We start from the raw sequence: 13363 nt of genomic DNA, 5'->3' as shown, positions 1-13363 counted from the left end.
CGCGCCAGCAGGGGCCGCCGCCGCCGCCCCGCCGGAGCCGCTCCGCCGCTTCCGCGGGCTCGGCCATGGCGGCGGGCGCCAGGAGGGCCGTGTGAGCGGAGCGGAGCGGAGCGGAGCGGAGCGGAGCAGGGCGGGCGGCGGTGGCGTGGGATGGGTGGGATGGGGTGCGGTGGAGGGCCGGAGGGGCTGAGTCGGGGCAGCGGGGCGGGGGGGCCGGCCGGTCAGTGAGCGGCGGCGTGTCCCCGCAGGTACCCGCTGTTCCAGAGGGGCGGCCCGCAGCTGCGGATCTTCCGTCCCAACTTCTTCATGCTGGCGGTGCGGCCCGGCGTGCCCCAGCCCGAGGACACCGTGCAGTTCCGCGTCTCCATGGAGTGAGTGCGGGCACGGCAGCTGGGCTTGTGGGCTGAGGGGTGGGAGGCCGAGTGCCGGGGCGGGGAAGGGGCTCCTGCATCAGGCAGACCTTTCGGAGGGCGGCGAGGGCACTGGTTTTGTGACGAGCTTTGCGTGGCTCCTCTCCCCGAGTGCTTGTGAGGCTCAGCCTTCCCAGGGACCGGCTTGGGAAGGAGGAAGTGCTTATGAATATGATCCAGAGTAAGCAACGTGGTGTCCAGTTATTTGTCAGGACTCTTTCAGCCTGGCCAATTTGCTGGCACGCATTAGAGCCCGTAAGACTGTGGCAGGTTCTGCTAACATCAGCAGCTCCTACTCAGAATAAAGAAAGGCGTCTTAGGTTGGGCAGTGAGAAAGCCTGTTGAACACAGAATATGCCTGGCATTCTGAATGTTGAGGCTACAGAGGATAAATTATTTGACAATTGTTACAGTTTATGGATCATAAATCGCTGTAGCAGTGTGTGGTCTAGTTTGAGTTTACACTTTCATGTCGTAAATCTGTCTTGGTTAAAATAAGAAGAAGACATATTTATTCCGCAGTATCAATCAGTCTCTAGTTTATTTTGTCCAAATGTTTATACTTTTCTTTCTTTCGTTTGTTCGTTCTTTCGTTCTTTCCCCAAAATGTCTTTTCATTGCCTAGAATGACAAAAGTGGATATCAGGAATTACCTTGAAAGAATATACAATGTGCCTGTAGCTGCTGTGAGGACCAGGATACAGTATGGTAAGTGCAGCTGAGTGATGCAGAGGGGTGAATACAGCATCCCTGTGCAGCCAGAGTAGACTTTTACCTTTCAAAAGGTCTGTTAGATTTCAGCAGACTTTGGCTGCAGTGGTTCCAGGTGCTTAGCTGGTAATGTCTGTTAGCATAGTTGTTTATTCATCCCTTCAAATGAGTGATATCATGTTTGAATGCTGTGATTAAATTATGATGTAAGTTTCACTCTAAAGAGAAGAAGCTGAATTTAAAAAGGCTAATCATCTTGACAGTTACTTAGCTTGTGCTTTTGTAATTGGTACTGTTTCTCCTTGAAGACCAGTGGGTATCTCCCTTCAGAAGGAACTGCTTCATGTTTTTTAATACAAGTAGTAATTAAACTTAAATTCACCTGTAGCCCTCATTTAAAAAATGAGCTGAGATTTGCTTGCATGCACACACAGGAGGTGTTATGGTCTAACAAAAAGCAAAGTTTGTACAGCAAAGAAAAATACTCTGTTGAACCAGTAGATAATGTCAGAAGAACATCTTGACAAACTTTCAGGTTTTTGTCACCTGTTGTTACTAGATTTCTGCTACAGACTTGAATGTTTCCACTTGTGGTGTTTATCTTCTGTCCAACCCCTAGAAACGACAAAACAACAAAACCACCCAAATGCCCACCAAAAACCCAATAGAAAACAACCCAAGAGAAAAAGAAAAAAACGTTCCTAGTTTAATCCTGGTTTAACTTATGCTGAACTCTGACTTGAAGGCAAAGGGGCTCATCTCTAACTGAAATAAGATAAATTTAGATGATGTCACCTTTACATATGAAAGTTTCCTTCCCCAGAGCTTCTCTGACTGCAGTTTGGATGCAGTCAGGAATATTTTTCTTTATTATTCCATGTTAATTTACATTTTTGATTACCAGGCAGTGTAATTATGGAGTGGAGAGTGACTTGTTGGTTAGGACATCTTTGATGGCTGGGTTTTTCATTTCTCATGTAGTGACTATGAAAGGAATTGTCTGTTTATAATGGTAAGATTAAGGATGATTTTAAAAGGAATAGGAGAAAAGACCTGTAGTAGTGAAAAATGGAGGATAAAAGAAAAAGCTTCAAAATAAGGTTGTAAAACTCTTAACTTACAAAGGAAGAAAAAACCTGGAAGTATCATCTGTAATATGCTTATGTGAAAAGGAAAATTAAATTAAGTCATAAATACCAAACACATGGAGTTCCAAACAGCACTGAAAAATAGTCATGCTTGTCCTTATAACCTTTTTGTCCCTCACTGCTAATTTTAGATGATGATTTATAGTCAGGGATAAAAGAGGGTTAGAATGCAAATAATCTGAGAGCTTTAATGTCTGCCTGACATGAAGAGGGTAAGTTGTACTGCCCACTGCAGTTGTGACCAGCATGGTTGGAGAAGGCTGAGGTGCTGTAGTTTGTTTGGATGTGGAATATATTATCCCAGTGTATAAACAGTAGATCCAGGTCATCAGCTGAAAAGTAAAAATTGTCAGGTTTAAGGCTATTTAGTGGTCATTTTCTCTTTGTCTTCCTGAAGCTGTGCATGTTGGAAGGGCAGTTTATCACCCCTGGCCCCTACTTGGGAGACTTTTCTCCTTGCTTCTTTGCAGACTTTGTGTGTGAAGGCACAGTGGCAGCAGGCTGGTGATGCCTTTGTTCCCTGCTTGTAAAGAAGGAGAGCAGTGCCCACCAGTTTCAGTACACTTTAATAATTGTGGTGCTGGGCTGGAAGTGAAGGAAGAGTATTCCTCTTAACAGTAAATCAGAAATAGCCAAGTCACTCCTTCAGCTTGGCCTTGCTTCGGAGAACTCAGAAGTCCTGGGAAGTAAAAGGCGGGATTCTCTTCGTTTCTGCAGGTGCGAACAACAAGAGGAATCACAGGAATCAGAGAGTGAAGAAGCCAGATTACAAGGTGGCCTATGTACAGCTGGTGAGTTAACATGGATGCTTGTGAGGAAAGAGGAAGGCACTGTTAACCAGCCAAGCCCAAAGTAATGGCCAGTGAGTTGTCCTGGTTGGCGGAATATTCCTGCCAATCCTCTAATAGTGACAGTTCCTTTAATACATTCCAGAATGTAAAGACATATACATGACTTGGTCTAAAGAACAAATTCAAACAAATGGTTATTTTTTAAGTCCCCTGTTGGTTTGAGGTCTGTCTGTAGATTGTGGACTGATGTCATAGGGTGTTGCTTTGCCAGAGAGTTTCATGCTGACCCTGTAGTCTGTGTGCTGGAAGGTTCACGACTTGTGTGGTTGATTGCTGAAATGTCCAGTAAGTGAAAGAATATATTGTGAGGGTAGGGAACTTCTTATTAAAGGTCTTTGAATTTCAGAGAAGACTAAGGCTTATTCCTTGGAGAGCCTTTAGTCATGTCTAAACAAGCATGCTTTGTGGCTGAACTGGGCTCTGAAACATACATTGGTTGCCCAGTGGAAAAGGAGCTTCATGTTCTTGTAAATTTCTTTCATAACAGGACCATATTATAGTTTAAACTTGGGCTTACCTGTCTTTATGCAAAAAAGAAGTGCAACCAGTGACAGAAAATCCCTTCACATACCAAAATGACATTAAAGGGATGGTATTTATGCTTGTAAAACCATAAGCTCAAAATTGCAGCTGGCAACACAACATCACTGTTAATCTGTCTTGGGACAAGGATTCAGTGTTGGGAGAACACTCTGTGATCTTCACGACTGGCTAAGACTTCATATGGACATGGGTTCAAACTGAAGAGGCACAGACAATGGGAAATGTGATTCTTAATATTTCAAAGTTTAAATGTGTTTAGAAATTTTTTTCTAACCCCCTTCTGGGGAATAGAAAGAAAAGTGAGGAGGGAGTGTTTTTCTAGACAGCCCTTACCTAATTTAAGAGAATAGTATAAAGTGCAATGTTACTAAAAAGTAACAGAGTTGCATTTAGATGAGGAGTAACTCTGCTTTACTCTGCTGAAGTTAAAGGCAACCTCGTCTCTGTGAGGATTTTACATTACAATGGCTAAAACGCACATTCCTTTTTCAAGGAAGAGTCTCTGCTTTGGTGAGCAAATTCTCCCTCCTGGATTGTCTGTGCTAGGTTTTTGTTTGCTGGAGAGCTGGACTGTACAATTAGAAAGTGAATGCTTGGACTGATGATGTTGTATCTCACAAGTTGCTTTCTCTGAGTGTTATTCCTTTTAGTAGGTAGTTGCAGGCACTTTCCGTTGCCACAACCTCCTGCTAGCGACTTCCTTGCTTTTAGAAGCTTGTTTCCCAAGACTGAAGCCGACATGTGTCTCTAGTGAACTAGTCAGTTCTCAAATTTTATTTCACTGTAATGCAGTCTTGTGTCCTATGTCTGCTGAGGTGAGAAGGAGGTAGTCTGCAAATCATAGATACTCAGGGGGAAGGAGTGGGAAGCAGAATGCTGCTGCCCAGTTGGAGCAAGATGTTTAAGGCAGTGCCTTTTTGCATTTATTTCACATTCAGCCTCTCAACCTAGAAAAGTTGCCGTAACCTTGAGGGTTGGTCAGCCCAGGTGTGGAGATTTACCCAAACTAGCTTGGTGTTGGAGGCCAGTGCACAGGAGTAGTTTGGTTGTTCCTCCAGTCTCCCATTTTGGCTTCTGGGCAAGGCACAGAGCCCTCTTTGCACTGTGGCTCAGGTCTTTTAGTGCATGGGACAGCAAGAGTCCCTTACTGCCTTAGACTGTAGTTACCATAATAAGCTCTTAAGGAATGCCATGTTTTCCATTTCTTCCATGATCAGAGTCAGGAGACCACTTTTTGGTGGTGTTTTTCATGTCAAGGGAGTTTTCATGTCCTGACTGTTTGCTAAACTCTTGCCAGTGAAGCTTGGTCTCTGTGTTTTTTCCTCACCTCATTCCTGGTCTCTTTGGTCTGTTTTTTTTCCTATTGTTGTTGTGGGCTGTTAATTCCATTAACATTTAGGTTTCTTTATTCCTCCCCCTTTCTCTTTTTACTTTTGTTTGTTGCTTTTCATCACTAGCTCTGATGTCTCAGACAATGAGCTCCCAGCTCTGTGTTCACACCAGCTTGAAAGAGTGGGTGAAACCAGAAACCCAGTGTCATTTCTGAATTTTAAGGGTTTGCCTTCATTCTCATTCATGGTGTGATCAGGCCACTACAGGCCCCATGCAGTCCATTGTTAATATCTGCCTAATTTAGGAAGGTCTTTGGTAACCACTGTAAAATCCTTATTTTCATGAGAATTAGTTTGCATCTGCCATGAGTCAGAATAGCTGGGCTTTCCCACCATTTTTACCAGCTGTGTTTTCTCTCATTAATCCAGTTTCAAGTTAAAACTGCATGAGACTGGAAAAATATGGGTATGTTTTTGGAAGGTCTTGTTGATCTTTGTGTTGCCCACTAGGTGGAAGTATTGCTCTTTCCAGTGTGACTTTGCAGCTGTGATGCAGTTTTCCTGAATGAAATTGAATTTATTCTCATGAGCAGTTATGTTTCCCTGCTTCATAAAGCATCACCTTATGTGTCCCGGTGCAACACACACATCCATTGACTTACTGCAAGTGTCTCAAAGGTGGAAGGTGTATGAAGTCATAGTCAACGTGCCCTTAGGTGTCAGACTAGTGCCCCAGCTGTTCCACATGTAAGAATTGTTGTCCTTTCTTTTCTAAATACTCTTTCTTGGAGATTCGGAGCTGTTTACTTTGTTCTCAGGCGGTAACTGGACAAATACGTGATCTGTCCAAGCATAATATTTTCACACTAAAAAAATACTTCAAATCATAGAAGGCTGTGGATCAACAATATCTTGCCATTCCAGAGCCTGCTTGCCTTTTTTCCCCTTTTGGAATGTGGTGAGAAAGGTTTAAGTTAGAGACTTACGGCCCTGTGTATCAAATGCTCTTTTTCTACACTGTTCTGTTTTTTAAATTAAACCCAAGTTCTATATCTTTGCAAACTAGATAAAATAAATGTAATGCAGCAGCCTTTCTCCTTACTCCAATACAGCTATAATTATTATAATGAAAAGGAAAAAAGAAGAAAAGAAAACCAGTGGGAAACTTTGCAGTTGCATTAACATCAGGGAAATTAAAAAAAAACAACAACATCCCCTCCTTCTTCTCCTTCAGTGTTCTCACTGGTTTAGCTTAACAGGTGTTAGTACCCGTGGGAGCACAACTGTAGACAAGCCTCTGGAATCCAGACCTATTTTTAATTAAATCTGTTTTGAGAAATCTAGTGGAGATGGCTGTAAAAAGGAGTCTGACCTTGTCAGTGTTAGGACTAACACCTATTTAGCTGCTTGAATGATGGCACCGGTGGGAACATTTTTGCAAGCGCTTTCTCCTCAACCCCCGTTTAGAGTGTCCTGTAAATTCACAGTAATTAACCTATTTGCACAACAGACAAGATGTGACAGCAGTTTTCTTTTGAATTCAGGGGAAACTTGGATGATCCATATGCAGTGTTGTTCCTGGGTGGATTTTTGAAGTTGCTTTATGTGCTGTTTTGCCATATGTTTTAGCATCAGATGTTACCACTGCAGTAGTAGGAGAATTGTTCAAATGCACTGGATGATTGAACTTAGCTGCATTTGCTGCTACTGCTGGACTGAATCCCGTGCTTTTGGGAGTCCAACATTTTTGTAGTTAATGATACGATAAACATCACTTTTCCGTTCATTCTGAAGGACAGTAGTAAGTGCTTCAACTGTCCAAATAACCAGAAGATCTCACAGTTGTTTACGTGATTGGTGTTTGCTGCATCATTGCTGCACCGTAATATCTGTGCTGATCTTCCATTTCTAAACTTTTCAGGGGACTCAAAGGTCAGAGAAGTATAAGTGAGTTTGTGCTGGATAATCCTTCCAGCAGTTTTCTGACGTGAAGGCTCAGCAGTGGAAAGGCCAGCGCTTGACTTCATGGGCCTAATTAAGGTCACTTAACCTCTCATTAAAATGAATGGAGGCAATTTGGACCACTCCTGCGATAACTCCTTAGACTGACTCCAAGAACAAGGTGTGTTTTCACCCTTTCTTAGGACAAGGGCTTGAAATCTAAAGGGAAAATAAATGTTTGATGCTTTTATCTGAAGGATGTTAATAGCATTTAACAAATGAATCCTCATAAGGCCTTGTATACAATTCACTTTACTTTTGGGTAATGCTGACTTGAGGATTAGAGTTGTGCAGGAGTAGAAATTTAATGGGTTCTGTGTCTGTTATCTGAACACTGGACCACACATCTCACGTGGGCATAACCTTAGAACTTGTAGGAAAAAGGAAGGTCTCTGGGAAGACCCCAAACTGAGAACAACAATGTGTAAAATCATCATATGGCCTTTATTTTTTAGGTGTTCAGTGCCAACTCTCTAACTTGCTTTGTTTAGGGCTTTTTGTTCTTTTTTTTATTAGTATTGTAAGGCTCTGCATGGGAGTGAGGTGAACACATGGTGGTAGAACTTACCCTGACAAATTCCAGAGTATCAGGGGATCACTTCACATTGGTGAAACAGATCTTTTGCTGTCAGTGCACCACCCAGTTCCATGACAGACTGGATTATCTGAGCAGAATTACTTTTTTTTCCCTGTGTCTGTCTTACTTATAGGATTTTCTTTTAGCACAGCTATGTTGAGTAGAATGGTGGTGTTATCTTCTCCCACTTTCTTTGTGTTTCTAACTAAGGTAATTATGCTGGCAGAAGTTCTAAAGCAGAAGCAAGTTCTAGCCTATTTAGAAGTCACTTCAGCTTATGAGAATTTCAGTAATTCAGTAATTAAAGGGATAAATAGCTTGCAAAAGGTAAAAGTGTGAACAAATGCGAGGCTTACTTTCAAGTAAGCCAGAGTCTTCCTTTCCGGTTGAATATGCCAGCAATTCATGTTTTAGCAGTTTGTAAACCAGATAAGCCCTGATGAACTTGGTAAAAATTGTGTACTTCATTGCAGTGAGGATTTCATGCTGAGGATGCATTCATCATATGGCTGTCAGATGGTTGCTGTATAGAAGGAAAAGCTTTTCCAAAGAAAAGGTTTATGAAAAAGCAGCACTGTGTAAAGGAGTGACAATCCTTCTGTTCCTTTGGTAGGCTTTTTTTTAAGGAGGTGGCATATGAGCTTGAACCTCAGTAGCCCCTGGCATTATGTGGATGATGCACTGTGTGTAAATATGCCTGGACAAACTCACAGCCCTTTATGTAAGTTGATGCCTTTTGGTATTTTTGAAATTTTGAAATATCCAAGATACAGGCTTCTTCTGAAAACTAGCTACTGAGCATGCACAACAGCTATTTTTCATACAGCTTTCATCACTCCAGAGCCTTACAGTGCAGTATTACTGCAGAGTATTGTTACTTAAGATTTATCAACCTTCAGTTCTCAGGGTGTAATGTCTTGGCTGTTTCAAATCGTGTTTGGCTGCCAGCCAAAATCAGAATTTCTTCACAAAACAAGAGCTGGAAAGAGCCAAGTTGTCTGTGCTGATTTTGATTTATTAAGACTCCAGATACAGATTGACGTTTTCAGCTCAATATTTGACTTCCATCAGCCTTGAAATGGGAACTGTGAGCATTTCGATAAACAGCTTAAAGGTTTTGTCTGGTTTTGCTACAGCCTCTGTGTGTATCATTTTTGTTTTCTTCCCTCTTTTTAAAATAATAACTGTTTTGCAATGCTTAGTGAATTAGCGTGGATGTTGTTAGTATGCTTTAGGGACAGCTTTCCTTCATTCTCCAATAAGGGAAATGCATTGGTCCTGGAAGCATACCAGAAGGAATAACAAGAACAGTCCCTTACTACGCTGTTACCAATATAAATAGTTCTTGGATTTTCAGTGGAGGTGGTGTGCCTACCATGTTAGCCCGAGTTGTTTTCTGACTTGTTTAACTAAAATGGCTTCCTCTCCAGGGCAGACAGTTCTTTAGTACGGGCCTTGTCTGTTCTGTAGGTATGGCAGGGCTGAGTGACCTGCCCACACCGCAGTTAAAACACAGCAATTTTTTGTAATATTAGCAAATCCTTTCCAAATGCTTCAGTGTGCTAAAATCCTGGGCACTGCTTGGCCTCAAGGGTGCTTGTTGTTGATCCTACTGCAGGAAGAGGTTCAGTAGGCTGCAGCTTTGGGCTTGCTCAAGGACCCTGGTAAGGCCAGTTTCTGTGCCATGAAATAGGACTGTGCTTTAGCTGTCAAAGGACAGCTATTATGAGGTTACCTGTTGGTAATTTAAAGGTACAAAAGAGCTGAATTCCCAGAGTGTACACCAATGGAAAGGAAAACCTTGATATGTTCCAGTTGAGCTTATCCAGGCTAGAATCAAGGAAAAGGCAATGTACACAGCAGCTCCCTTGTTGTTTTTGTAGTATGGTCAGGCTCTTAGGAAACCCCCAAGAAGTATGCACTACAAAAACAACTGGAGCATTGCTGGGTAGAGTTGGTATTTTGTAGATTCCAGTCTGGATAATCTCATATGGGATAAGTAATGCTTTTTTCTCTCCAAGGCATATGAGGTTTAGATTTTTTTCACACCTGTTATTTGCCAGGTTGAGTGTATATGATTAAATAAAACATAGCAGACATTCAACTGGGTCAGGGACGTGGTGATGGTTGTTGGATTTATTTATGTCATATTTCTGATCCCAAAATGCAGAGTAGGTATGCTGGGGAAGGCTCCTTTCATGTTCTTTGTGGAACCATTTCATAACTGAGCCTCTTGTTTGGTTATATTTACTGCATAAATTTAAAGACTGGCTGATCTGAGAAAAAGCCAAACCCACCTGTTTTTATCTGAAGCAGTTAAATGCTTTCCTTGAGATTTCTGTATATCAGAATGCTGCCAAAGAAGTTAATGTGTGGTAATGTTTGTAAGTGTTTTGGAGAGTAGTTTTAGGGTTATGGGTGACCAGTTACAAGTTTTATTATGCAAGGTCCCATACAGAATGGAAGGGCTGATATTATTCAGTTTAATGAAGTTGTGCTTAGAGCAAACACCACTAAAAATAAGTAGGTAAATTTAATGAGATAGTACATTTCCACAGAAAAATGGTTTCCTGCTGTTAGATAAAAACCAGAGACCAAGCAAATGTTTATTTTCCAAGTGGGAGACATAGATCTGATGATGATGTTTCACTAAAATGACTTGTCTGTTAGGCAGAATGACTGATGCAGATGTAATCACTTTAATCTCATTAGTGATATATTAGACAGATTGTTCCCACTGTAATTGTTTTACACCATAGTCTTTATGTCTGTTGATAAGAGACCTCTGATATCTGTTATTGTGTATTCCCACATTACACCCTACAATAACAGCTGCTAGGACTGCTCTCTCTTATCCTTAGCTGAGATCTAAACAACTACAACCACTACTCATATCCTGAGTGTTAACATAATGAATGCCTGCTCCACTGTGTATTTCCCTGGTGGTGTTACTTTAACAAAATAACTTATTTTGCTCTTCTTACTTTTACTGTATGACTCACACAACATCTCTGAGCTGATTCAAAGTCTTTGAAGAGATGTCCATCTCCTGATCATTCATGTGTGAAAAAAAAAGAAAAAGATGTCAGTATCTTAAGTAGCACACAGAGGAGGAGAGGCTGAAAGTTAGCTTTTGAGGAGAAGAGACTTGCACGTATCTTGGGGACACGGGTGGAAAGAGATTTTGGGAGGTCACGCGGTACCATTCTGCACTAGCTGAAAATTCAGGGTGGTCTTTCACCCTAAGATCATAGCTACGGCAGAAAGGCTGGAATGTCTCTCTGACCATTTGTTTTCTCTTTAGGGTCAAGGACAAACCTTTCAGTTTCCCAACCTATTTCCAGAGAAGGAACAAGACGCAGAAACTCGCTCTTTCGATGACTTCAGGGATAAATACATGGAGAAAGAGAAGCAGAAGCAGGAAGGTGACCCCAGACGAGGTGGAGTCCCTGACTGGTTTGGACTTTGATGCAACAAGCCAGCTGTCTTCCTTTAAGCTCAGAGGGATTTTGATTAGCACAACTTGCACTCTTCTCGTAATGACTGAATGTTTATTCTTGAGCAGGCCTTGCTAGCGTGTCTTTTTTCTGGCTGTTTGTGCATGGCTGCAACAAAATGGCCCTGAAGAAATAAAAAGGTAAAATAAATCTGACTGCATCAGATCTTTTCTGTGAACTTGTGGACTATTTCTACAATGTCGAATTCCTTGTTGTCATTTCTGACTGAGGGTGTCATTGTGCTTACCTTTTTCATGCTGCTGGGGGTTGTTTTGAGAAGAAATTGGGTATTTAATTTTCTAGGATACGTGCAGTTTGTACTGATTAGAATGTATAAAAGTCAGGGTAGGTTAGACGGAGGGGGACATGAAAGTGTAGAAGACTGGACTATAGGCTCAGGATGTAGGGTTCCCTTATTGTCACTTACTGTGTCCTACTATCCTATTGCATTCCTTGGAGTGACCCCTCCTTTCCTGGAGAAAGGCATGTGATCTTACTGTACTCTTGTAACAGTTGTGTGGCATTTTGGGGACAGGGTTTATAGGACAGGTTTGTGACTGGGCATGTATGTGTTTGATCCCGTTAAGCATCGAGGAGCAAAGGTAATGCACGTCTCTGCTTGCTGTTGTGCAGTGCAGGTAGCTGTCCTCTGTGACCAGCCTGCCTTAGGAATGTTTATAGGCATGGTTGTGCTGGTATTCCTTCCCCTCTCCACAGCTACCTTGTAGTGCTGGCAAGTGTCCTGTGTGGACACAGTTGTATTGGCATGGAAATGCTTCTGCCAGTGTAGCCTATTTTGTGCTGAGGACTAATAAAAAGACTCTTTTTACTTTTTCTGGTGTAACTCCCTCTACTTCCAAGTTACTGATGCCAGGGCAGTGGTAGAACTTTTCTCGGCCTTCTGGGCTGCCACGTTCAGTGTTTTCATTTCTTGGCTCTGTGGCTGTTTCTCCTTGCTCTGATGAGGATATTTCCTCTTTTCCTTTGTCAAGTAATGTGCTCTGCTCTTGTGTCAGAAACAGTGGGGGAAAAGGAGGGCTAGGAAAGACTTCATAGATGGAGAAGAGTCTTTCTGCAGGCTGTTTGCAACAACACAGCACATGCAGGGTTAAATGTATAGTTAATGTTTCCCTGGCTTTTGAATTCTGCCACTTTGAGCAGTTGGCAGGGTAGTGAATGAGCCCATGCCTTCGATCGCTTCTACCCGGGTGCTCTCCTTTATTGTTCTGTGTCTAAACTTCTTGTTTGGACAGCTAGCAAGATGTTTATAAGGAAACAGCTGTTCTCCAGAGAGTCAATCCAAGTAGGATTTTAAGCACCCCCTTCTGTTCATTAGTCACCTCTTTCTCCCTGCTACTTCCCTTGTGCATGACAGTCCACCTCCTTCTGTGGTTTGTTGCCTTACACTCCCCTCTTTGTCCGCTTTCCAAGGGGGATCGTGTATGATCTAAGTTAGCTGGTACTTAAACAGAGAGATGCTCTTAGAGAGGAGGGAGATAAGGGAGGATTTGCTACTCCCAGCCTTCCAGCAGCGTTACAGTAGTAGATGTGGAAAAATACTGACTTCACTGAAAACAGTTCATATGTTTGGCATATCAGCAAAGGCAGCATTTCCAGAGTTTTGTAGTGACATGTGCAACTCCGGGTTAAATCAGGAGCTGGCCTGCAGATTTAAAGTAGGGTGACTAAATTTGTCTGGGTGCAAGGGTCTCTGCTGTACACAGCCTCCTCCTCCCCCTCTTTTTTTTTAAAGGAGCATTTTCTCATACTCACTGATCAGGATGAAGATGACATATATTGCAACTTGGGCTATGTTCCTTCAATATAGTATTATGGAATATGCTATTTTTGATTCACTGTCCTTTGTGGCTATCTCCAGTGTGGGTAACTTGATCTTTTTCACCATGGTGAAGATAGAAAGGGCTCATCTAGTGCTGCCATATGTCTTCCTAACTGGTTGGTGAGCCTCGAGCAAGCAAACAGGTGTGTTAGTTCTGGATAAGTGAGGCCGCATTAGGTGTAACAGCAAAGACAGATTTAACCATCACCCTCTGCCTTCCCTATTAATGGTCAGGAGATATTGGTGTTGCCAGCTTCTGTACTGGCGTTGAGGACCCAAGGTGAGTGAAATTTATTTGCAGTCCCAAGTGTGCTCTAGGCTTAGTGAGTATCAAAAACCCCTGTGCAGGTCTACCATGCTTTGCTACTCTGTGATTTCTCCATGGGCGATTAATTTCTGGCTCATGTTCAAGGCAGGTTTTTGTCAAGTGTGGCTCAAAAGGGAAGAAACAGAG

At 42.4% G+C, this 13363-nt stretch overlaps 1 protein-coding gene and 1 long non-coding RNA gene across 2 annotated transcripts; one reads left to right on the top strand and one right to left on the bottom strand.

The window, feature by feature from the left end:
- On the top strand, positions 1-11234 carry MRPL23 (mitochondrial ribosomal protein L23). Its single transcript, XM_066187700.1, has 5 exons — positions 1-91; positions 249-371; positions 1036-1118; positions 2987-3060; positions 10877-11234. Exons 1-5 carry the CDS (start codon positions 66-68, stop codon positions 11039-11041), a joined length of 471 nt encoding a protein of 156 aa, XP_066043797.1. The 5' UTR covers positions 1-65; the 3' UTR covers positions 11042-11234.
- LOC136292258 (uncharacterized) lies at positions 764-1272 on the bottom strand. The gene is made up of 2 exons (XR_010721869.1): positions 1186-1272; positions 764-1031 (listed from the first exon to the last, which is right to left on the bottom strand). It is a non-coding gene; the product is annotated as an uncharacterized lncRNA (long non-coding RNA).
- Positions 11235-13363: the final 2129 nt, after the last annotated feature.

Source organism: Chamaea fasciata, unplaced genomic scaffold (genome assembly GCF_029207755.1).
Source record: "Chamaea fasciata isolate MVZ Bird 193981 ecotype frontalis unplaced genomic scaffold, bChaFas1.0.hap1 SCAF_7, whole genome shotgun sequence".
Classification (NCBI taxonomy): Eukaryota; Metazoa; Chordata; class Aves; order Passeriformes; family Sylviidae; genus Chamaea; species Chamaea fasciata.
The sequence above is the reverse complement of the archived record's forward strand: the minus strand, read 5'-3'. Positions and strand labels throughout refer to the sequence as shown.

Bases quoted from the DNA above. Each gene is read 5' to 3' on its own strand.
- MRPL23 (XM_066187700.1), top strand. From the start codon at position 66: ATGGCGGCGGGCGCCAGGAGGGCCGT. The intron at 92-248 runs GTGAGCGGAGCG...GTGTCCCCGCAG, and splicing joins GCGGGCGCCAGGAGGGCCGT to GTACCCGCTGTTCCAGAGGG. The intron at 372-1,035 runs GTGAGTGCGGGC...TTCATTGCCTAG, and splicing joins CAGTTCCGCGTCTCCATGGA to AATGACAAAAGTGGATATCA.